Raw genomic sequence first — 25116 nt, forward strand, 5'->3', positions numbered from 1 at the left:
TTCCTTACAGGGAACAATTAAGGAGGTACAGGTTGGATCATTTTACAATTCCAAATTTTAGATATCAAAAACAATTACTCTCTGTGCATACAAATGAGGACGAAACATAGATCACTGCAGCAATGACATAATGGAAATGTCAATGTGTTACGGAGTCACATGAAAACTCAACTATAGTATGAGGGGGATGGAGGAACAGGCAGCACAGAAACTGCTTACACACGCAGAATACCAACTTTAGCTTATCTTTATACTGAGAGTAAAGTAGGAATGCTGTGGTCTTGCCTGAACGTATTGCAGTGAATGTAGTTGATTTCGGGTGGCTCAGAGAGCGGTACTTGTGGTGTGTAATCTAATGGCCCAAAAACACACCACACCCTTATGATATTCTTATTTACTCATTTATGCAGTGTATTCTTACTATATACATTGGTGGAGGGATAAAGAGTGCCCATACATGGGTTGATTTTATGCCTTAACGTGACAATTGCGCCAAGAATCACGCTGTGCTGCGGGGAGGCAACAAGTACTTTGAATAATAGGAAGACCCCATAATGTACATGCTATAAGAGTTGGGAAAAATTTAGTTTACTTGAAGGAGTCGATCTGAGAATGTATCAAAGAACGTCAGTGATGTCAGCAGGTTTATGGTCACCCTTAGCCATAGCTTCCAATAATTTTTAAAACCTGCCTTAGGCCCGGTACACATCTGCATTGGTATTTCCGTTGTTCTGCTCCATCAGAAGAGCAAAACAACGAAAATACCAAAAGCACTGGTTCCGTTGTACGACGGATACCACCGGAGCCCAACGGAATCCATTGACTTTAATAGGTTCCACAGAGTTTCCTATGGTGTATGGTTTTACCAGAAACAATAGCACTACAGTTTCCGGTATTTTCGGCTGGATCAGTGACGAGGACCCTAACGGAGTTTCCAACGCAGATGTGAACCATCCCTTAGGACAGTGAGAAGAACTGTAGTCGGAATGCTTGATATGGGCAATATCACTGTTTTTATATGTTCTACTCTTTATAAATATCTCGGGCTTAGGCTTTCTGATTCTAGGTATTATTTACAACAGATACTTTCCAGAAATGTCTCACAATATTTTGTTCCAGTTCTGGATATAATTTGTAGTGTATGAAGTTGCATGACAACATTTCTCAATATTCTAAAGTATCAAAGGGATTGTATACCTTCAGTTGTCTCTTCGCAGCCAAAACAACCAACCTGGTTTCACTTGACATCATGAACAGCTATGACCATATCTTCATATATAATATAGCAGCACTTACATATTGTCACTAAATTTAATACAAAAGATACAGAAGGCCCTATGTTGGATACATCTGTCAGACCAGGTCACTAAAAGTGGAGAATGCCAGTAATACAGAATTATACCTTACCAGAACTTGTTTTTGGTCTAAAGAGGTTAAACTAAATTATTAAAGGAGTTGGACAACCCCTTCCATATGCCCTATTAGGGAATATGGACGTAAAAAAAGTCAGAGCGGAGAACTGCTGTAAACATTAGGGCAGCATGTAATACCAGACTTGAATGCTGACCCCTGAAGGTTTCTGCCACTACCCGCAGCGAACGCCAGCAGGTCCTCAGATAGATAATGGGTTGTCCAGATAAGAAAACCACAAAGTATTTCACCAAATATAAAATCATAATAGTATTAGGGTACGTCCGCCACAAATCCGCATCAAAGTACACATGTAACATTTTGCTGCAATTGTCACCCTTTGCAATACAAACATTCTGAAAACCCCATCCACGTGAATTCTACTGTAAATTAGTGCAGATTTTCAATGCATAAACCGCACCGAAAATCTGCGACAGATGCGCAACGTCTGAATATACCCTAACAACTGCCCCTAGATAAGCATAATGAGCAGTCAGTGATGAGTTGCTGCTCTTAGATACATTTTTTGGGTGCAACATGCAGAAGTAAGGCTCTATTCACATTTATAACAATTATGACAGCTAAGGCCAATCCGTTTTTGAACGGATCCCAATAAATCTTGACAGATCCTATTGGCAACAGGTTTGCCCAAGGATTCCATTACTTTTGATGGCAAGAATAGAGCTGCAGATTATGCTGTTCTTGCGGTCAAAAATACCGGCATTCCCTGCCAAAAAAGGGGACACCAATGTGAACTAAGAAACAAATAACACCTTTGAGTGTAAAGATATTGCAGGAAGACATGCAGCCCAAGGAAAAAACACCTGCACCTAAAGATACAATCACTTTAAAATATGCTACTATGACTTTTTATTTAAAATATTGATATCTGGGTGAACAGCTGGCTATCAAATAATATAGCAAAGGAATTTTTTTGCAGTTGATTTGGATCAATTCCAAGAGACTTGAACTCACCGTAAATCTTTTTTTCTTCTCTCGATGCTCATCACAGCTGGGAATGCGTACACTTGGACTATTTATCTTCTGATCCATTGTTTACAACAGCCTTGTACCAAAGCGTGGTGTGTTAAATATGTTTGAGAAGTAATAAACCCCAACATTAAGGTGCTTTTCTGTCCATATTGAAGACTGCAGAAGACAGAAAAATAAACAGTGGTTACTTATCTGCCAGTCCTCAAGGACTACATGTTAACCCTGGTTTGCCCTGATAGAGCTCTCCTAGGTCCTTGAACCACTTGACAAATGTGTAATGCTGAAATAAATATTGCTTTTAGAGCGCTGCCTTTCTTACGATTAGTGCTAATGTTAGTATTACACATTTAACAATATTTTACGTATTTTTGCAATCAGTCATGAGACTGGGATTAGGTGGGGACAAACTAGTACCTTCACTAAGTATAGAATAAAGAATAAGCCATATTAGCCTTGATCCAATATTCAGTCTGCTGCCCTAGCCCTATCTAAATATCGTGGTCAAAGAAGAATAAACTGGTTAGCAGCCACATGGTCCCCAGCGCCTGTACTTCTGCCCTGCCAGCCATGCTCCTTCATTTATCTATGTGATCATTTTTTGCAAAACGGCCGCTGTAACTCATTGGATTTAAATCTCTGCCAATGTATCTATAAGGCTCTGTTCACATCTGTGTTGGGGTCCCATTATGACGTTCCGTCTGAGGTTTTCATCAGAACGGGACCCTGAGCAGACAAACTGACACAGACGGAAACCTCTTCCGTTTCCATCACCATTGATTTCAATGGTGACGGAGCCGGTGCCCTTGGTTTCAGTTTGTCTCTTTTGTGTACCGGACCCGTAGTTTTGCCGGAAGCAATAGCGTAGTCGATTACGCTATTGCTTCTGGAAAAAGGACGGGTCTGGTGCACAAAAGAGACAAAACGAAAACCATGGGCACTGGCTCCGTCACCATTGAAATCAATGGTGATGGAAACAAAAACTTCTGGGTTTCCATCGGTGTCAGTTTGTGTCTGCTCAGGGTCCCGTTCGGACAGAAACCTCGGACGGAACGTCAGAATGGGACCCCAACGCAGATGTAAATAGAGCCCGAGTAAAACCAACATAGTTACTATTTTTTTGGCTGCTGCTGTAACTTCTCTATGGCTTGGCCTCTGAAGAGCACTAGAGTTCAACTCGGAACACTCTTTTACAAAGTGGTAATGGTGGCAATTATCCCAATGTAGCTGAAGTAAAATTAAATATAAATTTAAGTGTAACATGCTACAGCTATATTCTCTGCCTTCAGAACAGTATTTATATGGAGGTTAGATTTCTTGTCCTTCTAAAAGGCTATGTACACCTTTGAAAATAGTTATTTACATTTATGGTTAGTTTAAATAAAACCGTGAAATTGGTGCAACTTTAATTTTTATTAAAACATATTTTCACTTTTTCAGATGCAGCTGCTTTGTATCCTGTATACAGTATACAGAGCAGCTGTATCTAGCGCTGAAACCTGTTCAGTGACAGTCGGTCCTGCAAAGGATCGAACTGTTATCCATCACATCTAAGTTCATAGAGTCAACAAATCTGTAGTTCACCAGGACGCACCAGTAATGTATACATAAGGGCTTATGTATTAACACTGCACTTTGCACTGACCAACAGCATCTAAAAGTAAATATCTAACAATTTGTTGTGGCCTGGTGATAATATGGGACCTTTATGCAATGTTAGCAAATGAGCTATAGAGACACATATTTTACTATAAAAATGGACTAGAAACAAATACTACTGCAGAAAAGAAGCAGAGCAGTAACTATAATGTCTGCACCAACTATCCCAGATTGAGGAATAATAAATTTTTTGTGTGGACATGTTAGGCTGATTTCACACAGAGTTTTTTGCAGGCGGAAAATCTGCCTCAAAATTCCGTTTGGAAGTTTGAGGCAGATTATTCTCTGCCTGAACGTCGATTTTCGCGGCGGCCATCGAGCGCCGCGGGCATAAAACGCAGTGAAATACACTTTCTCTGCCTCCCATGTCAATGGGAGGTCAGAGGCGTAACCGTGCGAAGATAGGGCATGCCCCTTTCTCCCGCGAGCCGGTTTTACTGCTCGCGGGAGAAAACTGCCTCCCATTGAATGGGAGGCATTTTCAGCCGGTTTTTGACGAGTTTTGCGGCGCGGTTTCCGTGTCAAAAAAACTCAATGTGAACCCAGCCTTATAGAAGGTAACAGGTAAATACCTTCTATTTAGGAAGGCCTTGTGTATACTTGAAATGTTCCAACACTATTGTATTTTATGGCTGTACTAGAAATTCAGCCTCTTTTAAATGAGGGTCTCTTATAGATTTACTTCGAGCTCTCAACTAGAGGGCATAATAGCATCCACAAAACAGCATCCCAAAGTGCCCCTCAGAAGGTTGGAAAATAGTTTTAAATTTAAAAGAGCTGTCCTATTGGCATGTTCAGTTTATTAAAAGCATTTTCTCAAAATGGTAAATTGTACATTAAAGAGGCTCTGTCACCACATTATAAGTGCCTTATCTCCTATATAAGGAGATCGGCGCTGTAATGTAGGTGACAGTAATGCTTTTTATTTAAAAAACACGATCTTTTTTCACAAAGTTAGGAGCGATTTAAGTTTATGCTAATGAGCTTTCTTAATGCCCAAGTGGGCGTACTTTTACTTTCGACCAAGTGGGCGTTGTACAGAGGAGTGTATGATGCTGACCAATCGGCATCATGCACTCCTCTCCATTCATTTACACTGCACTAGCGATATAGATATATCGCTATGTGCAGCCTCATACACAAGCCCTAACATTACTAGTGTCCTGATAATGAATACACATGACCATCCAGCCTGGATGTCATGTGTACTCAGAATCCTGACACTTCTGAATCTTTTTTTGTGAGATTCCAGCAACGGATACGAAATCTCACGAGATCACGGAGCTAAACGAGATTTGGTTTCACTTGCCGGAATCTCACAAAAAAAGAGTCAGAAGTGTCAGGATTCTGAGTACACATGACGTCCAGGCTGGATGGTCATGTGTATTCATTATCAGGACACTGTAGTAATGTTAGGGCTTGTGTATGAGGCTGCACATAGTGATATAACTATATCGCTAGTGCAGTGTAAATGAATGGAGAGGAGTGCATGATGCCGATTGGTCAGCGTCATGCACTCCTCTGTACAACGCCCACTTGGTCGAAAGTAAAAGTACGCCCACTTGGGCATTAAGAAAGCCAATTAGCATAAACTTAAATCGCTCCTAACTTTGTGAAAAAAGATTGTTTTTTTAAATAAAAAGCACTGCTGTCACCTACATTACAGCGCCGATCTCCTTATATAGGAGACAGGGCACTTATAATGTGGTGACAGTCTCTTTAAAGCTATGCAACAAGTATGCAAAACTAATGACAACAGATTGTGTCAAACTTGTAGCTTTTGATATAGTTTCTTTGAAGAATGTTCTCAATATTGTCAAAACAACCCATGTTCTTTCATGTAACTAAGTAACGAAGAGTCAGTCTGTTGAATTTTGATCTGTCTAGTTACGATCAGTACAGTAGGACGCAAATTGGTTTAAATGTCATGTCTATTGCTAGCTTGGAAAAGCCCCCTCCATTTATTATAGAGCAATAACAACAAAACAGCCCCTTGAAGGCTACACAGCGATTTAAAGGGGTTCTCTGGTTTAGAAACCCCATTTTTATATACTCTATTAGGGAATTCGGAGTTAATAGAGGGAGGTTCTCTGGCCAAATGGAGGATCCTAAAAAGAGTAAAGTTTTAAAGAGCATTTCTTACTCTGGAGGATCGGTCCTGTCCTGAATTACATAGACAACCTATTTATGTGAATGGGCACTGTGCAATGCTTAGTTTCCCCGGTGGTGGAACAGCAGAGAAATTGAATACTTACTGACAGTTTTCTCCACAGTGTACCATTTTTGAGAATGTCATTCTTCTTCGCTTTTTTAAAGAGGCTATGTCACCAGTTTATAAGTGCCATATCTCCTACCTAATTTGATAGTCTCTGTAATGTAGATAACGAAAGTTGGCTGGAGGCAATGTCTTTTCATTCTCCCGACACTCCGGTAAAGTTAATGTGGGAGTAAGTGACAGCATAGCGTGATCTCGCGAGATCACGCTGTGCTGGGAGTACAGCTGAAGATGAATGAAGAGAAGTGTATGACGCGGATTGGTCACAGTCACACTTCTCTTTACAATGCCAATTTGCTCAAAAGTAAAAAAACGCCCAGTTGGGCATTTAGAAGATATTCGCATAAAACGAAAAATAGTCATAACTCAGTCAAAAATAAATGTTTTTTTTTAAACAAAAAACTGTTATTATCTACATTACAGCGACTATCAGATTAGGTAGGAGATAGGGCACTTATAAACTGGCGACAGAACCTCTAAGTTGTTTGGACTCATGTCTTTAAATTGTAATCAAGATTTATATTTTTTATATTGGCATTAGCTGCATCCATTGTTCTTTATAGGTGTAATATTTTATTTGATGCCGCTATTGAATATTATAAAAAGGGAGGGTTCGGACAGTATTTGTTTTGCTATTTATTTCCAACAAACTATCACTTTTTGGTTTAACATATTATAAATCCTACAAAACACTTTGTTTTCTCAAATGTGTAACTCTACATATTTGTTTATTTATATATTATTAGTCAGCCTTTAGGAAAACAACAATTATAACGGCTGTAGCTTTCACAACGGGAGTATGCCAAAGTAATATCGTCCTCGTGCCATCTAATTTAATGTTTAGTAAATATTCCCACCCTCCCCACATATCACTTATTAGATTAAGCCAACAGCTCATAATATTGGTGCAATAACGCAATCCATGGTAAACCTCCACTGAGCACTGTGTGCTATTACTTGCATGGATACATCTTGCTGTGCTTTGTGCAGAAAAATCAGTTGACAATATCTTGACCTAAAGAAGTAGACCAAGGTATTCAGAGACTGATGTGAATAACCATTAATGACCATCCAACTGGAAGGTACACAGAATGCTACTTCTAAAGTTCTTCCCCATTAGCAGTGAATGGTCTTTTGTGGATGTGAAAGTAAAAAGGGAATCAGGCAGCATGACATGGGATTTACCCAAGCAGAACTAAGTCTGCATTCTGCCACCTAACAAGATATTTGCTTTAGATCATTTATTTTTCGTTTGTTTTCAATCATTAGACTTCTGTTTGGTTACAATATTGCAAACTGAGGACACGTACAGAAGCAACATTATCATTGACAAATAGGCTGGCACAGTACAGATTCCATATGGTACCAACCGAATATTGGCTACAGCTGCTTTTTTTATGACTTTATAACTGCAAATTGAAGAAGTTTGGAATGTTGAAATCCTGTACGTATATGTATTATATTGAGGAATACCTATTTTTACTACAGTACACTTTCTGGTGTAACAGCTCCATATTTAAAATTGCACCACAGCAGATCACTCTCAAAAAAAAAATCAATAAAAAAAATAAATCTGAACTTGCAGGGGATGCAGGAGAGTGTACAATGTCCAGCACCATTGTTGAGGTGGTGAGGTGGGGTGAGAATTTCACCTCACGTTGCACTCTTCCCAGACTGCAGGTGGGGGAAGCATTTTGACTGATCGATCCCTGCACCATCAAATCTCCAACATGGCCCTAAAGTGTGTGCAAAAAAAGGAACATATGGCCAAAATGTATGTGTACACCCACAATTATTGAGTTCAGGTGTTTCCACCACACCCATTGCAAACAGGTGCATGAAATCAAGCACACAACCATGCAATCTCCATAGACAAACATTGGTTGTAGTAGGGGGTCATACCGAAGAGCTTAGTGGCGTTAAAATCTGGCGCTGTTATAGGATGCCACAAGTCAGTTTTATTACATTTTTAAATATGTTAGAACCTCCCTGGTCAACTGAGTGCTATTATTGTGAAGTGGAAGCATCTAGGAGTTTCAACAGCTCAGGCACGAAGTGGTAGACTATACAAGTTTACAGAGCAGGGCTGGCAGGTGCTGAAGCGGAAGTCACATAAAAATTGCCTATCCCTTGTTGCTACAGTCACCGCAGGAGTCACATCAGCACAAGAACGGGGTGTCGAGAGCTTGAGGAAATTATTGTCTATGGTAGAGAAGCTGCACATAAGAAATGCCAAGCGTCAGCTGGAGTAGTGTAAAGCACGCCGCCACTGGACTCTGGAGAAGAAGAAACGAGTTCTCTTGAGGGACGAGTCACATTTCACGAGAAGGCAGTCGGATGGACCGATCTTGATTTGGCGGATGCCTGTAGAACGCTATCTACCGGAATGTATAGTGCCTACTGTGGAGGAGGGATAATGGTCTGGGATTGTTTTTCAGGGTTTGGGCTAGGCCTCTTCTTTCCAATTATGGGTAATGTTAATGCTACGTACAGCATACAAAGACATTTTAGACAATTGTATACTTCCTACATTGTGGCAACAGTATAGTGATGGTCCTTTCCTGTTCCAGTATGACTGTGCCCCTGTGCACAAAGCACGGTCCATAATCACATGTTTGGTGTGGAGAAACTAGAGTAGCCTGCACAGAGCCTTGATCTCAAACCATCACATACCTTTGGGATGAACTGGAATACCAATTGCGAGCCAGGCCCTCTCGTCCAACATCATTGTCTGACCTCACAATGGCTCTCTTGGTTGACTAGGACAAATTCCCACAGAATCACTCCAAAAATCTTGTGAAAAGTCTTCCTAGAAGAGTAGAGGCTGTTATAGGGCCCACTTTAAGGCCTCATGCACACAAACGCGCTTTTGCGGCCGCAACTCCCCCAGAAATCCACGGGGGAATTGCGGCCCCATTCATTCCTATGGGGCCATGCACACGACCGTGGTTTTCACGGTCCGTACATGGCCCAGGAGCCCGCACCGCAGAAAGAACGGGCATGTCTTATCATGGCCGTGTTTTGCGGTCGAAGCTCATTGAAACTAATGGCCGCGGCCATGTACACGGCCCGCGATTTGCGGGCAGCTGTCACTCCGTGGCCGGCCGACCCGGAAATCTCGGCCGTGCACATGGCTACGGTCGTGTGCATGAGGCCTAACCCCTTAAGGACCGAGCCATTTTTCATCTTTCACTCCCCACGTTCCAAGAGCCATAACGGTTTTATTTTTCCGTCAATAGAGTGGTGTGAGGGCTTCTTGTTTGAGGGAGGAGTTGTCGTTTCTAATGGCACTATTGGAAGTACCATAGAATGTACTGGGAAACTGAAAAACATCCTACATTGTGTTTTTGTTATCGTTTATACGGCTTTCACCGTGCGGTAAAGACGACAACTTTATTCTGCGGCTCAATACAATGATACCAAATTTATATATTTTTTTTTTTTATATTTTATTACTTTAAAAAAAACAAAAAAACAAAACATTGTTTTGTTTCACCACATTCTGGGAGCCGTAACTTTTTATTTTTGGTGGATTGAGCGGTGTGAGGGCTTCTTTTTTATGTGTTTATTAATTTTTTGGGCGAGCTAAGGTGGCCAAAAAAAACAGCGCTTTTGGGGGTTCAATTTTTTTGTTCTTTACTGCGTTCACTGTGCGAGTTAAATAATGGTATATTGTAATAGTTTAGACTTTTACGGACGCAGCGATACCAATTTTGTTTATTTTTTACCTTACTTTAGAGGGAAAAATGGGAAAGGGTTTTTTTTTAAAGTTTTAATATTGATTTTTTCATTAGTAACAACTTTTTAAAACATTTTATTAGTCCCCCTAGGGGACTTGAACCAGCAATTGTTAGATCGCTGGTACAGTATACTGCAATACTAATGTATTGAAGTATATCGTAATTTTCAGTCTTCTGTTAAGCCAAGCCGGAGACACTGCTTAACAGAGGCAGACAAAAGGCAGACCTGGGGGCTGCCATGACAACCACCCCCACCCCCCCCCGTGATTGCGGTGTGTGGGCGCCGATGCGCAGTACGAGTGGGCCACCCCCTCTTTTCAACGCTTCAGATGCTGCGGTCGCAATTGACCAGGAACAGTCCGATCGCTGTTTCTGGCCATTAGTCCTGGGTGTCAGCTGTAAAAAACACAGCTGACACCCAAAGCGTATGGAGCGAACCCAGCCCGTGAGTGCCCTCCATAATTCCCTGTGACGCTTATCATGTACATGTATGTGATAATGCGTCATGTGGTAAATATTAACATCCGTGGTTTTGGAATAAGATGTCCAACAAGCTCATATTGGTGTAATAGTCCAGTATCCACATACTTTTGGTCATATAGTTAATTTGATTCAAAGTATTATGATCAAGAACATTACAAATTGCAAATTTACTGAACTGTGAACAGACACTTATTCTGAAAAATAGTCATTAAATATGTTAATTGAACACAATATTAGTCCTTGAAGAGAGTATAACACAATGGCAGCTAGACATACCATGTACGGTTATTAATCCTCCATATAAAGCAGCTACATTTCATTCATTTGGCAGCCTACTGAAAGTTGGAAACAACTTCATATAAAGTTTACAGAAAAAAAGTTTCTTAACAACACAGGGTCTATGAAAAAAAAAAATATTCAACTGATAAAAGAAAGTGAGATGTTAAAATAAAATATATTTTTCATTCCAAAAAGTAAATTCACATTGGCTGACTACTATATCCACAAGCACGTCTCTGTTCTCAGAGTAATGTTGAATAATTTGTGGATTCTTGGCAAAGATACGGCACCATTTGTTTTAAAGAGGGTCTTTGTTTTCCAATAAATTAATGCCCGTCTTTGAATGATGTCCGATGCCATTTAGGCAACAAAGCATAACATAGCTGTCACACAGAGAACAAAAGGGCATTTTAATTTCCCTAAAAAAATGAAGGAATATTATACATTCATTGCTTTGAACAGAGTCTCATACTGATCAGCCCATAGTTTACTGTACAAAGATATGAAAATCCAACATCCCTCATGTAATTCTTGTAACAGAGAAATCACATGCCGCATATTAACAAAAAACAAAACAAAAAAACACAAAACCTCAATTATAAGATTTAAGAAGTCACCTGACAGCAGCAGCAATGAAAGACAAAAAAACAACAGCATTCATAACAGTTTTTAAAATATGGTCCACAGAAGAATACAAAGCATTGTACTTTATAAATGTTTAACCTTATAGAATTTAAAGAGAACCTTTCACCTCCCCATACATGTGCAGCATGTAATGGGGAGGGCTTAACAATCCCTGGGGCATTTAAAAAATAATAATTCTACCTCCCTCCGTTATTTAGATATCGGTGCCGTTATATTTGGCGCCCAATATTTAGTTAACCCCCTGAACAGTCAACGGGACATGTTACTATGGCTGTGACACTGTCCAATCAGATATGGACAGTGTTACAACTTTCAAGATTAGTCTTCTGCCGAACTGGCAAGGGGGCGTGTCACTGCTACAGACAGTGCAAGCGCTCCCCAGCTCTTACACTGTCCGTAGCAGAGACACACCCCCTTGCCAGTTCGGCAGAAGACTAATCTTGAAAGCTGTAACACTGTCCATATCGGATTGGACAGTGTCACAGCCATTGTAACACGCCCCGTTGACTGTTCAGGGGGTTATTTAAATATCGGGCCCCAAATATAACGGCACTGATATCTAAATAACGGAGGGAGGTAGAATTTTTTTTTAAAAGTGCCCCAAAGTTTCTGCTGCCCTCCCCGTTACATGCTACACTCAGCTGCACATGTATGGTGAGGTGAAAGGTTCTCTTTAAAAGAAAATGGTTAAAATTGCTTAAAGCAGCAGTTCCCAAACTTCCTCAAGCTAGAGAGCCCCAATGTGGAACCCCAACATATTCTTTACAGACGACCCTTCAGACAGCAGTGGTTGTTTTCTCCATACTGATGCCACCTCTGTAGGGCACAAGTGGCCAGGTAACATGTCATCAGTATAAACGACACGTCACCTACTGAGCCAAAAATCATGGACGACCCACTATTTATGGCCCTGCCCCTTTGTATAAAAACACAAACTAAAACACCCCCTAACCTAATTCCCATCAAGTGCATTTGACCCTTCATCAACACCTCAGACCAACTTTACATCCCAAAATTAATTAAAGTTAACTCTATTAACATAGGACTTCTCTCAATGCGAGTAATTTGGATAATAGAAAGTATATTCGGAAATTACTTTATATAAATTTAATGCTCAAATACAAGTGTATGGTAACCAAAAGGAAATGCAATAAGAAAGACTTTTTTTTTTACAATGATCTGTTAAAAGTTATTGAGGACTTTAGCTTCATAAGAGCCAATAAAACACACAAACCTTCTCATGAGGTGCCAGGTCATCATATGAAACATGACACATAAAGGAAACCGTTACTATATATCTGGGAATACAGCACGGATCTATAACATTTATCCATTGTGGAAGGATAGTGGAATGCATTTTTGGCAATCTGTTGCACATGAAAAATGTTTGGCTTCATTTCATGTTGTTCTGACTCCAGAAATTGTACATTGCATTTTCAGCACACTATAAAAGTCATATTTAGAAGCAAATTCCACTGATCCAATACAAATCTTTACAGGAAATGTTGTAGGTGATCAGGAAGAGACCAATTTCCCTGAAAGCGGATGTAAAAAATCTTTAGTGTTAGAATATAAGGTCCAACTACTTTTTTTAGTCACTAAGGGGCGTTAAAGGGGGTTTCCCCATCAGGGACACATCCACAGGATATGTCATAAATGTCAGATAGGTACAGGACCCAGAGGTTGGACCCGAATCCATCTGTAGAGCGGCGCCCCCTAAACCTGGTTCTACCGCTCTGTTTTGCAGCTGAAGCGTGTGATCTCAGACCATGAAGAAGAAAACAGTGTAGCTCGCTGAGCTACGCTGTTTCCAGAACTCCCATAGTAGTGAATGGCAGTTACAGAAACAGCCTAGCATGCGAGCTATGCTCTTTCCGTAACTACCATTCAGTTGTTACGGAAACAGCCTAGCTCAGCGAGGATGGATGAGCAAGGTCACATGGGATGAAACATCATCCCTGGAGGCCGGGCTGGACGCAGGAGTTGTGATCTTTGTGGCGGAATCATACAGTAGCTCTTCCACCGTAAAAAAAAACACATCTGCTATTTGTTGCAGGTTTTACCTTCCCATTGAATTCAATGGGAAATACCCACAACAGAAAAGCAGCGATTCCGCAATATAAAATTGACATGCTGCGGATTAAAAAAAACACACCGCAGGTCAATTTTTTCAGCGGGTTTCTTGCGCAGCGTGTGTATGCGATTTGTTGAAATCTCATACACTTTGCTGCTAATGTAATATGCTGCGGATTTTCCCACAATGAAATCCACAGTATTTACACTACCTGTGAACCCGGCCGAAGAGTGAGCAGAACGCACAAGGTTTCAGAGCAGCACAGTTCTTAGAAATTGAATGCGTTAGGGCTTAATCTACACAAGGGGTAACTAAACTTAAAGGGGTTTTCTCACGAGGGACATTTATGACATATCCAAAGGATGTAAGATAGATGTGGGTTTCAACTATCTCTAGAACAGGGCCCCCTAAACCCCGTTCTAGCTTTTTCTGCTCACACTGATTTCCGGCCACTTCCCGATTACAACTCGCTGAGATACGCGGTTTCCGTAACACCCATAGTAGTGAACGGCAGTTACAGAAGCAGCGTAGCATGCGAGCTACTCGGTTTCCATAACTGCCTATCAGTTCTATGGCGCGTATATGAAAACAGCGTAGCTCAGCGAAATACGCCGTTTTCTCCTTCATGGTCGGAAATCTGCCGGAACAACAGAGGTAGAACGGGGTTTAGGGGCCCCGTTCTAGAGATAGGTGCGGGTCCCAGAGGTGGGACCTGCCCCTATCGGACTTATCCTGTGGATGTGTCATAAACGTCCCTCATGGGAAACCCCCTTTAAATTATGCAAACTGTACAAAACATTTCCTTTTAGCACATGGAATTTTTCAAACCGTGCAAAATGCTCAAATCCGAATCATTATCATCACCGGATAACATGGGTATTCTTCATTCATATCCGCGTATACATAGTTAATCCAACCCATATGAGTTTTGTAGACACTGAAGCGCCTAGGGAGAGTGTCAGGGACTGCAAGGGGTTAAGAAAGGATGGAACGGTTTAAAATAATGCCCAGGATCAGGATTGGTCAACAAGGGGTAAGAGGGGCGTGGTTAAGAAGATATAAGGCAGAGGTTTGGAGCAGGAAGCCCTCTTACCTTCAAGCTGCAGTGGAAGAAACACCTTTGCTGCTGCTGTGGAGTTTCAGAGCGTGGTCGTTAAGAAGATGGCAGAAGAACTGTTGCGGAAGGTGGCACAGCGGGTAGCGGCAGAAGGGCCTGCCTGGCTGGAATCCCTGTTGGAGGAAGGAGAGAGGCGAGGAGCGGAGCGGGGCACGGAACAGTCGGGAGCGGCTACCCGAGGTAGGCCGCAGCGCGTTACACGCCCTCCGGTTAGACTAAGCCCTAGCCCTGTTGCTATGAGGGGTGCTGTGACTGCTGCACAGTCATGCGGTGGTCCCAGCAGGTCCCCTAGGCCTATGTCGACGGGTGCTTCGTCGGTCGACATAGTGCCCCCCTCCCCCCGTCCACTCGTCGCGCTGGCGTCCTTCCCCATGGCGGTAAGAGGGCGGCTGTTAAACCGGCACGGGCACGGTACAACCCGCCTCGAGCTGCTGATGCGGGCGCGGAGGCAGCGGCCGACTATCGTGACAGTGGGGTGAATATGGCGGACTCAGGCGACTGGTCCGACATGGTCGCTTACCATGCGGCATGTTCACAGGAGCTGGGACTTGCTTCTGGGGCCTGTGTGCAGCCGGGGTCGGCGCCATCTTTCCCCGTGCTGTTCTCTACGCAGCCAGAATTGGCGGCGGGGGGAACAGGGGCGGGACGTCCTGGCAGGCGCAGTGCAGCCAGGACACAAGATGGCGGCGCACGAAAAAAGAAGATGGCGGCGGGTGCGGGGAGGCGGACGGTGAGCAAGCAGCCCAGCCAGGGGGCGGGGGCTTCTGCGGTGCCTGTCGCTTCTCCACCCCGGTCCCCCCCGGGCCCCTGTCAGCACGGGTCAGGGGCAGGGGGGGAGTGTGCTAGGAAAGATAGGAGTGAGGGTGTTTTGGATGCTATTTGCCCTTCTCCTGCCTTGTCATCTTTCTCTCCTGCAGGTCCAAGAAGGGAGCGTTCCAGGCGAGGGAGGAAACGCCGGGCTGGTGGACATCGCCGGCACGGCCATCATGGACGTCGCAGGTCAGGTGACGGGAAGAGGCGTGGTCGACGGTATTCCTCGTCTTCCAGCGATGGTTTCTCCTCCTCGTCTGCGACGACGTCCGCATCATCCGGATCATGGAGGAGGTCGTCGAGGAGATCCTCACGGCCGCAGAGACGCAGTCGACGCCGGGAGGTGCAGCGCTTGTCGGTGGATCAGGAGCAGCTGTCCCAGGTTGTACCTCCCGCCGGGCCGGTGGAGGAGGTGCAGGCCGTGGTTCCAGTGCCGCGGCAAGTGGCTGAAGGACCCTCTGGAGTCGGTGGGACCTCTGGGAGCGGTGAGTCGGCCTGCGGTGACGCATGGCTTAATAAACCTAATGCAGCGGGTGCGGATTTGATTTCTGTTTTAAAAGCCGTGGTGGCTGGGTTGAAAGTGAATGAGGGAACGTCGTGTCCCTCTGTGCCACCAGAGGGAGCTATGCCCCCGTCTGAGAAAGAGAATGCTTTAGCTAGTTTGACGTTTAGAGATTCATTGTTTTGTGGAGTCGCTCCTCTCGGGACTCATTTGTCAGCTGAGGTCAAGGACAAGATTTGGAGGAATGAATTTGTGGATATTTGGTCCTTGGTCTCGGTGGAGCAGGTGACTGTCGACAAGGAGCGGGGCTTTGAGAGAGGTTCGGATAGGAAAGCAAAAGTAGCGAAAACATTTGGCAACTGGGTACAGTGTTACGCTACACTGGCTCATGTTATTTGCCAACGCTATCCTGGGAAAGGGGCCGAGTTGTTTGTCTATTTTGACACAATTTTCAGCACCCACAGGCTGCACGGTGGTGCGGCCTGGTGGCGATATGATGAAGAATTTCGGCGACGTTTGGCTTTGTCGCCTGATATTAGTTGGGCGACGAAGGCAACGGACGTGTGGTTGCAGCTTATTTTAGCGCAAGGGAGTAGGCAACAACGCCCCTTTCCCAGTGCGGCCGCAGCACCGGGCCCCGCCCCTGGAGTTGCGGCCGCTAGGCCCACAGGTGCCTGTTGGCTCTACAATGAGGGCCACTGTCGTTTCTTTGCCACGTGCAAATTTCGACATGAATGCTCCATCTGTGGGGGCGCTCATTCGGCGCTCCGGTGTTTCCGGAGAGGTAAGCAGCCGGTCAAGGCACCTCCTTCCGGCGCAGCGGAGAACGCCGGTGAACGTGCTCGAGATGGGCCCATGGTTAGAGCGGTACCACAGGAGGCGGGAAGCAGAGGTGCTCACTAACGGGTTTTCGTTTGGTTTTGAGATTCCTTTTGAATATTCTGCGACATTGTCATTGGCTGACAATTTGAAGTCGATCAATGAGAATGTGGGCATTGCGCGGTTAAAATTAGCTAAAGAAGTGGAATTAGGAAGAATGGCAGGTCCATTCAGCGAGCCGCCGTATACGAATCTGCGAGTTTCCCCCCTTGGTTTAGTTCCAAAGAAGGAACGAGGAAAGTTTAGGCTGATTCATCACCTTTCTTTTCCTCGCGGTGGTTCTGTTAATGACGGTATTTCTAGGGCGGAGGCGGCGGTTTCGTATACGTCTTTTGATGTTGCAGTAAGGTTGGTACAGGCGGCTGGACAAGGGGCGTTGTTAGCCAAATCTGATATTGAAGCGGCCTTTCGTTTGCTGCCGGTTCATCCGGAGTGTTTTCACCTGCTGGGTTGTTGTTTAGACAAAGGGTTTTACGTGGATATGTGCCTTCCTATGGGTTGTTCAATATCATGCAGTTACTTTGAGATGTTTGCGTCATTTTTAGAGTGGGTAGTTCGTTTGGAGTCTGGTTGTGACTCGGTCATTCATTATCTGGATGATTTTCTTTTTGTGGGCCCGGGGGGCTCTGGGTTGTGCAGCACGTTGCTGAGAGTGTTTCGACAGGTGATGTCGCGTTTCGGGGTACCTATTTCCGAGGATAAGACGGAAGGTCCTGTAACGGTTTTGTCATTTTTGGGTATCGAAATAGATAGCGAGCGGATGATTTTTCGGTTGCCGGATGATAAATTGGCAAGGCTGGTGACGCAGGTTGACCAGGTCATGGGGTCGAAAAAAGTGACGTTAAAACAGTTACAGTCGTTAATGGGATTGCTGGTGTTTGCTTGTCGTATAATTCCAATGGGTCGTGTTTTTTCTAGGCGTTTGTCTTTAGCCACTAGAGGTATCTCGAAGCCAAATCATTTTATCAGGGTAACCTCTTGTATGAGGAAGGATTTGTTTGTCTGGCATTCTTTTTTGAGTTCGTTTAACGGGAGGTCGGTGTGTCAGGACGCTGAGTTGTCTAATGGAGACTTGGAATTATTTACGGATGCAGCCGGAAGTGATGGTTTTGGAGCAATTTTGGGCCGAAGTTGGTGTAGATCCCCTTGGCCCTTGCATTGGAGTGATTTGGGAGTCTTACGTAATTTAACGCTATTGGAATTGTTTCCTATTATAGTTGCAATAGAGTTATGGGGTAGCGTGATGGTGAATAAGAGGATTGTATTTTGGACAGACAACATGGCGGTGGTGCATGCGGTGAACGGGTTGTCGTCTAGTTCGTTGCCGGTATTAGCTTTATTAAGACGGTTGGTTTTGAAGTGTTTGCGTTTGAATGTGTGGTTTCGTGCAAAACATGTTCCGGGTGTCAGTAATGTGATGGCTGATGCTTTGTCTCGTTCACAGATGTCCCGGTTTCGGGAATTGCACCCGGCAGCTTTGGCAGAAGGGGTGTCCCCCCCCCTTCACTTATGGGCCCTGGTCGAGGACAACTTATGAGACTGTTGAGGGGTTCGGTGGTACCGGCGACTTGGAAGAGTCATTGCAGAGCGTGGGATCGGTGGTTGGAGATTGCGGGGAATGACTTCCCATCACAGGAGGGGTGTCACCTGGACGTTACGATAGCAAGTTTGGTACAAATACGTCAGGAAGGGGGTAGTGCGGCCACGGCGAGCAAGTTTTTAGCAGGAGTGGCCTTTATGTTAAAATTGTGGGGATGCAGAGATGTTACAAAAGAATTTGTAGTTCGGCAGTCTTTAAAAGGGTGGAAAAAAGAGGCGTGTTCAAGGGACACGAGGCGGCCAGTATCTTTTTCACTTTTGGGTCGGCTTCTAGCCGTTTTATGTTTTGTGTGTCGGGATGAATATGAAGTGTCCTTGTTCGGCGCGGCGTTTTCGTTGGCTTTCTTTGCCGCTTTGCGAGTTAGTGAGCTGGTTCCGCACAGAGTAAGTGCGAGCGGTGGTCTTCTCAGATCGGATGTAGTAACGTTGGGAGATTCTCTCAGGGTCTGTGTGCGGAGGTCAAAGACTGATGTGGTAGGAAAGGGGGCTTGGCTGTCGATTGGGAGGATTGGGGGGCAGTATTGCCCGGTAAAATGGGTCCAGGAATTCGTGTTGGTCCGAGTGCCCGGGACGCAATTCTTGATCCATCAGGATGGATCCGCGATGTCGCGTTTTCAATTTGAGGCGATTTTTAAGGCCGGCTTGAAGTATCTAGGTTTGCCGCCGGGCGAGTTTGGTACACATTCATTTAGGATAGGTGCGGCAACTGAGGCGGATGCCTTGGGTTTGGATTCAGCGGCTATCATGAGTCTGGGTAGATGGCGCTCTAATAGCTATAAGTCATATGTGCGACCTGATCTGGTTTTAAAGATGGTGTAAGCTGGAAGTTTTCATAAGAAAGGTCGCCCCCTCCCCTTCCCCCCCCCCCCCTGTTTTCCTTCCTGTTATATGGAGTGTTATGTTAACCCTGCCTGTAATTTTCATTTGACCGGAATGTAGCTTAATTTCTTTGTTAGGGTTGCGGCGCCCCCAAGTGTGGATCTTGGGGCATTCGTATGTGCATTGGGCAGCGGTTCGAGCGGGTCGAAGGCCATTAGGTCCGAATTTGGGCCTCGCACAGGCCGACGTCCATTGGAGAGGTGTCCGGGGATTACGGTGGGTGCAGTTACTGCCAGAAGTAGTGGCAGTTACAAGGCACACGTACGGACCTGTTGTCCTAATCATCCATGCGGGTGGAAATGATATCGGCCAAGTGAAAATGGCTGAGTTATTGTCAATTATACGAACTGATTTGGCGCGTTTTCGGGATCTGTTCGCCCGTTGCGTGATAGTTTGGTCCGAAATAGTGGCGCGCACGGTGTGGCGAGGAGCGAGGAATATGGCAGCTTTGGAGAGAGTGCGCAGGTTAATTAATGTGCGGGTGTCGCGGTTCATTCGCTCTATAGGGGGGATCGGGTTGCGACACCAATCCCTGGAGGGGGATAATGCAGATCTGCTGGCACCGGATGGAGTGCATCTGAATGATATCGGGCTCGATATCTTTTTATTGGATCTCTTGGATGGTGCCGAGAGAGGGCTGGCGTTGCTTGGTGGGGGTGGTCGGGGGACTGAGTAGGTTTCTCAGTTCCCCCTTCTTGGCGGAAAGTACGGCAGATGAAGACGGAGGTAGCACCCTACATGCCTGATGGAGACAGGGAGCATCGGCATTTCAGGAGGAGAGGAAATAAATAAATATATATATGTCTTCATGCCGATGGTTGTAAATAATAATAAAGCTGTGGCCACTTCCACATTTGCATAAAGAAGGTGTTGGTGTGTTAATTCAAAGAAGGATGGTTAAGGTCCTGGGCAGGTAAAGTGGATAATGGGTCCTTGCAGTCTTGTAGACACTGAAGCGCCTAGGGAGAGTGTCAGGGACTGCAAGGGGTTAAGAAAGGATGGAACGGTTTAAAATAATGCCCAGGATCAGGATTGGTCAACAAGGGGTAAGAGGGGCGTGGTTAAGAAGATATAAGGCAGAGGTTTGGAGCAGGAAGCCCTCTTACCTTCAAGCTGCAGTGGAAGAAACACCCGCCCTCCCTCCCTCCCCTGGTGGTTTTGGTTTTGTTTTTTAATAAATTTTTTCTACGGTTATATTCTTGTTCTGGCGTTTTTCTGGTTTTTTCGTAGATGTCACAGCTGGCGGAAAGTACGGCAGATGAAGACGGAGGTAGCACCCTACATGCCTGATGGAGACAGGGAGCATCGGCATTTCAGGAGGAGAGGAAATAAATAAATATATATATGTCTTCATGCCGATGGTTGTAAATAATAATAAAGCTGTGGCCACTTCCACATTTGCATAAAGAAGGTGTTGGTGTGTTAATTCAAAGAAGGATGGTTAAGGTCCTGGGCAGGTAAAGTGGATAATGGGTCCTTGCAGTCTTATTTTAGCAACTGCTCAGTAACCCAGCAAAATATTGAAACCCAGCTGTACAAATGACCACATGAATGAAACACTGCTTGCTGAGTCATTGCTGTGCAGCAGAGCAGTCAGCATCCACATATACACAGGGTTAAGGACCATGTGCCTGTAACAAGACCGAGGTGGTGTGTCAAATCTCTTGAAAGTAGTAGCTGACAATCACACTTCTTATAAGACATAAAAAAAAACCAACTAAAATTGAATATGAATTAAGCAATTTGGCAAATATTCTTAATTATAAATATCTTATTGTTTTGCTTTTTTTTATCTCCTATAAAAGGCATAGGTTTCCATGGTAACAGACAACAAACAAACAAACAAACCTGGTGTAGTCTGATCCTGTAGTCATATTGCCTTCCTCTCCCCTATTTACCTACCAAATGTATGTTAGTAAGGATTAATGGACAATTTGCAGAGTTGTTGTTTTTTTGTTTATAGTTGAAACACTCAATCGCACAAAAATGTCAGAATGGTTGGACTCACATGCAACTTCCTTAGGCCGGGTTAATACTTAGCATAATACAGTAGCAGCAGAGTGGATGTGATTTGAACAAATCTCATATACACGCTGCGTAAATAATCAGAAAAAACGCACAGAAATTGACCGGTGGGGCCTTTTTTAATCCGCAGCGTGTCAATTGTATTTGCTTTTTTGTTACAGGTATTCCCCATTGAATTCAATGGGAAGGTAAAACCCGCAACAAATAGCAGATGTTGCGATTTTTTGCGGTGGTAAAGCTGCGATTCTGCTGCAAAAATTGCAACTAAAAAAAAAACGGACGCTAGGTTTCCCATTGTTTTTCTGACAAAAGCAAAAGTGCAAAAAAACGGAATCCTAGCGAACGTAGACAAACGGAAAGCAGCTGAAACAAAATAATTACCACTGAAATCAATGGTAATTCTAACGGAAACATTACTTTCCGTTTAATCTTTCGATCCTCTCTTCCTCTGACGAGAGGTATACGTATAATAACGCTTGTGTGAAAGAAGCCTAACTCAGCATTCAATCCAATCAAAAAGGACTTATAGCTGGCAAGGAACTTGTATGATTACATAGTTATTCCTTACTAATAGAAAAACAATTTGGCTTTTATTTAAAGAGAACCGGTCACTAGGTCCTAAGTTGAACTGGTAAACGGACCTGAATAGCACAGTTTCTCTTTTTTTTTTTTTTTTTGGACCCCCCCTCGTTCCAGAGATATGGCCCACTGTTGTGTTGGCTTCCTATATGCTAATTTGCTTTAGTTAGCCGACAGGGCGTGAGCTACCCTCAATCTGCCTTGCGTTGATTGGTCAGCAGAGGCAGGGAAGCTAGTTCCACCCTATTCGATAACTACAGAAAATTAGCTTATAGAAAGCCAAAACAGAAATGGGCCATATCTCTGGAACGGGGGAGTCCAGGAAAAAATAAATAAATAACAGCGCTGGAATTTAAGTAGACAATACTATTCAGGTCAGTTAATCAGTTCAACTGAAATGACCTAGTGACAAGTTCTCTTTAAATAGAATAGATTCCATTCAGATGAATTAGGCCTTATTTACACGAGCGTAGTTCACGTCCGTGATACACGCGTGAAAATCACGCGCGTCGCACGGACCTATGTTAGTCAATGGGGTTGTTCAGACATTCCGTGATTTTCACGCAGCGTATCCGCTGCGTAAAACTCACGACATGTCCTATACTTGGGAGTTTTTTGCGCATCACGCACCTATTAAAGTCAATGGGTGCGTGAAAATCGCGCACAGCACACGGAAGCACTTCTGTGTGTCGCGCTACAGTTGTTAAATGAAGGGAAAAAAAAAAAAACACACCATATTTATTGCAGTTTCTAAGCATCGAAACCGCGTGTCATAAGGATGCCATATGCGTGTAAATCACGCAGCCACGCACCAAACACTGATGCCACACGGAATGGCAACACGCGCGGTCGTGTGAATTTCGCATTAAACAGATTTTTACATTTTGCAATTTCTGCAACAAAATCTGCCATGTGTGACTGCACCCTTAAAATCCTGGTGCAAAATCCATACTTGGGTCATATATCTATCGGACACCATATAGAATATCACACTATATTGGATATGTCAGTCTGAAGTGATTGTGTACTGTAATTATGTATATAACACCCCACAGTGCCACCCAATTTCATGTATACACTACGCTCATGTAATAAGTTCCCGCTTGTGACTGCATCCCCTATTGCCACGGCAAAATGTGTATTTGAGATAAATGCTAGAGCGATACTGCCATTGCGAACACAATGGATAGTGAATATCTTTAGTGGTATCGGAAATAATGCAGAGAAAAATAGTTGCTCCTAGTAACCAATCAGAACACATTGTACTGCACTGAAAAGATAAAAGCTGGAATGCGATTGGTTTTTGTGGGTTTACAGCTTGAGTTTTTATGCATGAGACCGACTGCATTAAGAATACCCATGCTCAGTTCCACTTGACTAAAGAGTTAAATATGGAACAATTTTTTTCTATTGGAAAATTGCACTACTAGGTATTTCTTAATATATCACAATCAACTGGATCCTTCCACTGAGAGTGAAATATTTAGGCTTTGTTCTCACCCGCGTAGTGACCTTCCATTGTTCTGCTCCTTTGATGGAACACAACAAGAGAATAATGGAAGCAACAGGTCCATTGCACAACAGACACCGCTGGCGGCCGACAGAACCCATAGACTTTAATAGGTTTTGGCCACTTTCTGTCGGGGTATCCGTGATTTCACTGGCACAACAGCGCAGCATTCTGCACGGTCGTCTCCAGCTGCCATTTTTTTTTAGAACGGTTGTGCTGAAAACCATAAACAGGAGTTTTCATTGCATCTGTGGTTTTTCCTACATTCGATGGGCATTGCAACATTGGCAAAACCAAACTTGAAGGGATAGAGCATGCTCCGGTGTTAGTACACTATATATTGTAGCAAGCCCCAACATCTGTAATGTGGAAAATTCTGCTTTAAAGATCCCATTGACTCCAATGGAAAGTTATTTCTGTGCTTTTTATCTGAACAAAAACAAAAAATGGGGTCCCCATGCTAGGCTATCAATGTCTGGACGGTGCAGCAAACTCTCAGTTGTGAGTAATAAGATCTGAATGTTTTCAACCTCGGAATATAAACAAGAATGTTCAATTCATGGACCAACTATAGATCTTAACAATAGAAAGAAATTGAAACAGTATATTATACAATAATGAGGCCTCATGCCCACTTCAGTCTTTTTCGTCAGGGTGCTATCCGTTGTTTTAACCGATAGAACCCTGGCACATTCATTTCAATAGGGCCATGCACGCCGTGCGACCATTCCGTCAAAAATAGGACAGGTCCTACTCCTGCCCGTTTTTGGTGGAACAGTCTCTACCTTTTCATTGATTTGGTCCGTGAAACAAAAGACCGCACACGGAAGCCCTCCGTGTGCAGTCCGTGTTTCACGGAACCCTCATTAGCGGCCGTACAACGGCCGACGGAGGTGTGCATGCAGCCTTAAGCTTCATATACATAAAATCCCCTTATGGTACATTACGGTATATGACTAGAATATGCTGTCATTTACTAATCAGTGGTGTTTGATGACTAGGACCACCATGATCAATAAAGCGTAGGGATTGCGGTCACTCATGAACACGCACTGTGCAGAGAACTTTAAGGCTGTGTTCAGACTGTTCGGATACGTTGCGAAAAAGCCTGCGGCGTATTCAACCCAGAGCACTCGTGGAAAAATTGATCACTGCAGAAAGATTTTTGATATTTTTTTTTTGTTCCCACTTGAACATGCCAGCATTTGATCGCTGGTACAACACACTGCAAAACTTATGTATTGTAGTATATTGTACTTTTAGCACCTTCCTATTAATAGGCGGTCCAAGATGGTATAACAAGCAACCATTGGCACCCTGCGATCGCGTAGAGGGCTAGCCACTGGAGTGACGTATTGAGCCCCACTTCAGTCTATGATGCATCTCAGCAGTTAAACGGCCGGGATCAGAGTTAACTCCGATCCCAGCTGTTCGTGCGAGGTGTCAGCTGTAAAACACAACTGACAACCGCTGTATTTGGAGCGGGCTCAGCTACACACTCCACCCCCCCACCGACTACGACATACATTTACATCAACCCTCGGTAGGGGATTAAAATGGAAGCCATGATGCAGTGCCACAACTGTCAATTGGCTCCATCACTTTATGCCGAGGTGTCCATCGCTCTAAGCGAGATCTACGACGGAGCCACTAATGCAGAT

General features: G+C 44.0%; 1 protein-coding gene across 1 annotated transcript in view; it reads right to left on the reverse strand.

The window, feature by feature from the left end:
- SGK3 (serum/glucocorticoid regulated kinase family member 3) overlaps window positions 1-25116 on the reverse strand; it is a 58110-nt gene that overhangs the window by 31901 nt on the left and 1093 nt on the right. Inside the window, exon 2 of the mRNA XM_075826168.1 lies at window positions 2386-2559. Coding sequence (XP_075682283.1) covers window positions 2386-2463 — 78 coding nt within the window. The 5' untranslated portion in view covers window positions 2464-2559. The remainder of the gene's footprint in view (window positions 1-2385; window positions 2560-25116) is intronic.

Source organism: Rhinoderma darwinii, chromosome 5 (assembly GCF_050947455.1).
Source record: "Rhinoderma darwinii isolate aRhiDar2 chromosome 5, aRhiDar2.hap1, whole genome shotgun sequence".
NCBI lineage: Eukaryota > Metazoa > Chordata > Amphibia > Anura > Rhinodermatidae > Rhinoderma > Rhinoderma darwinii.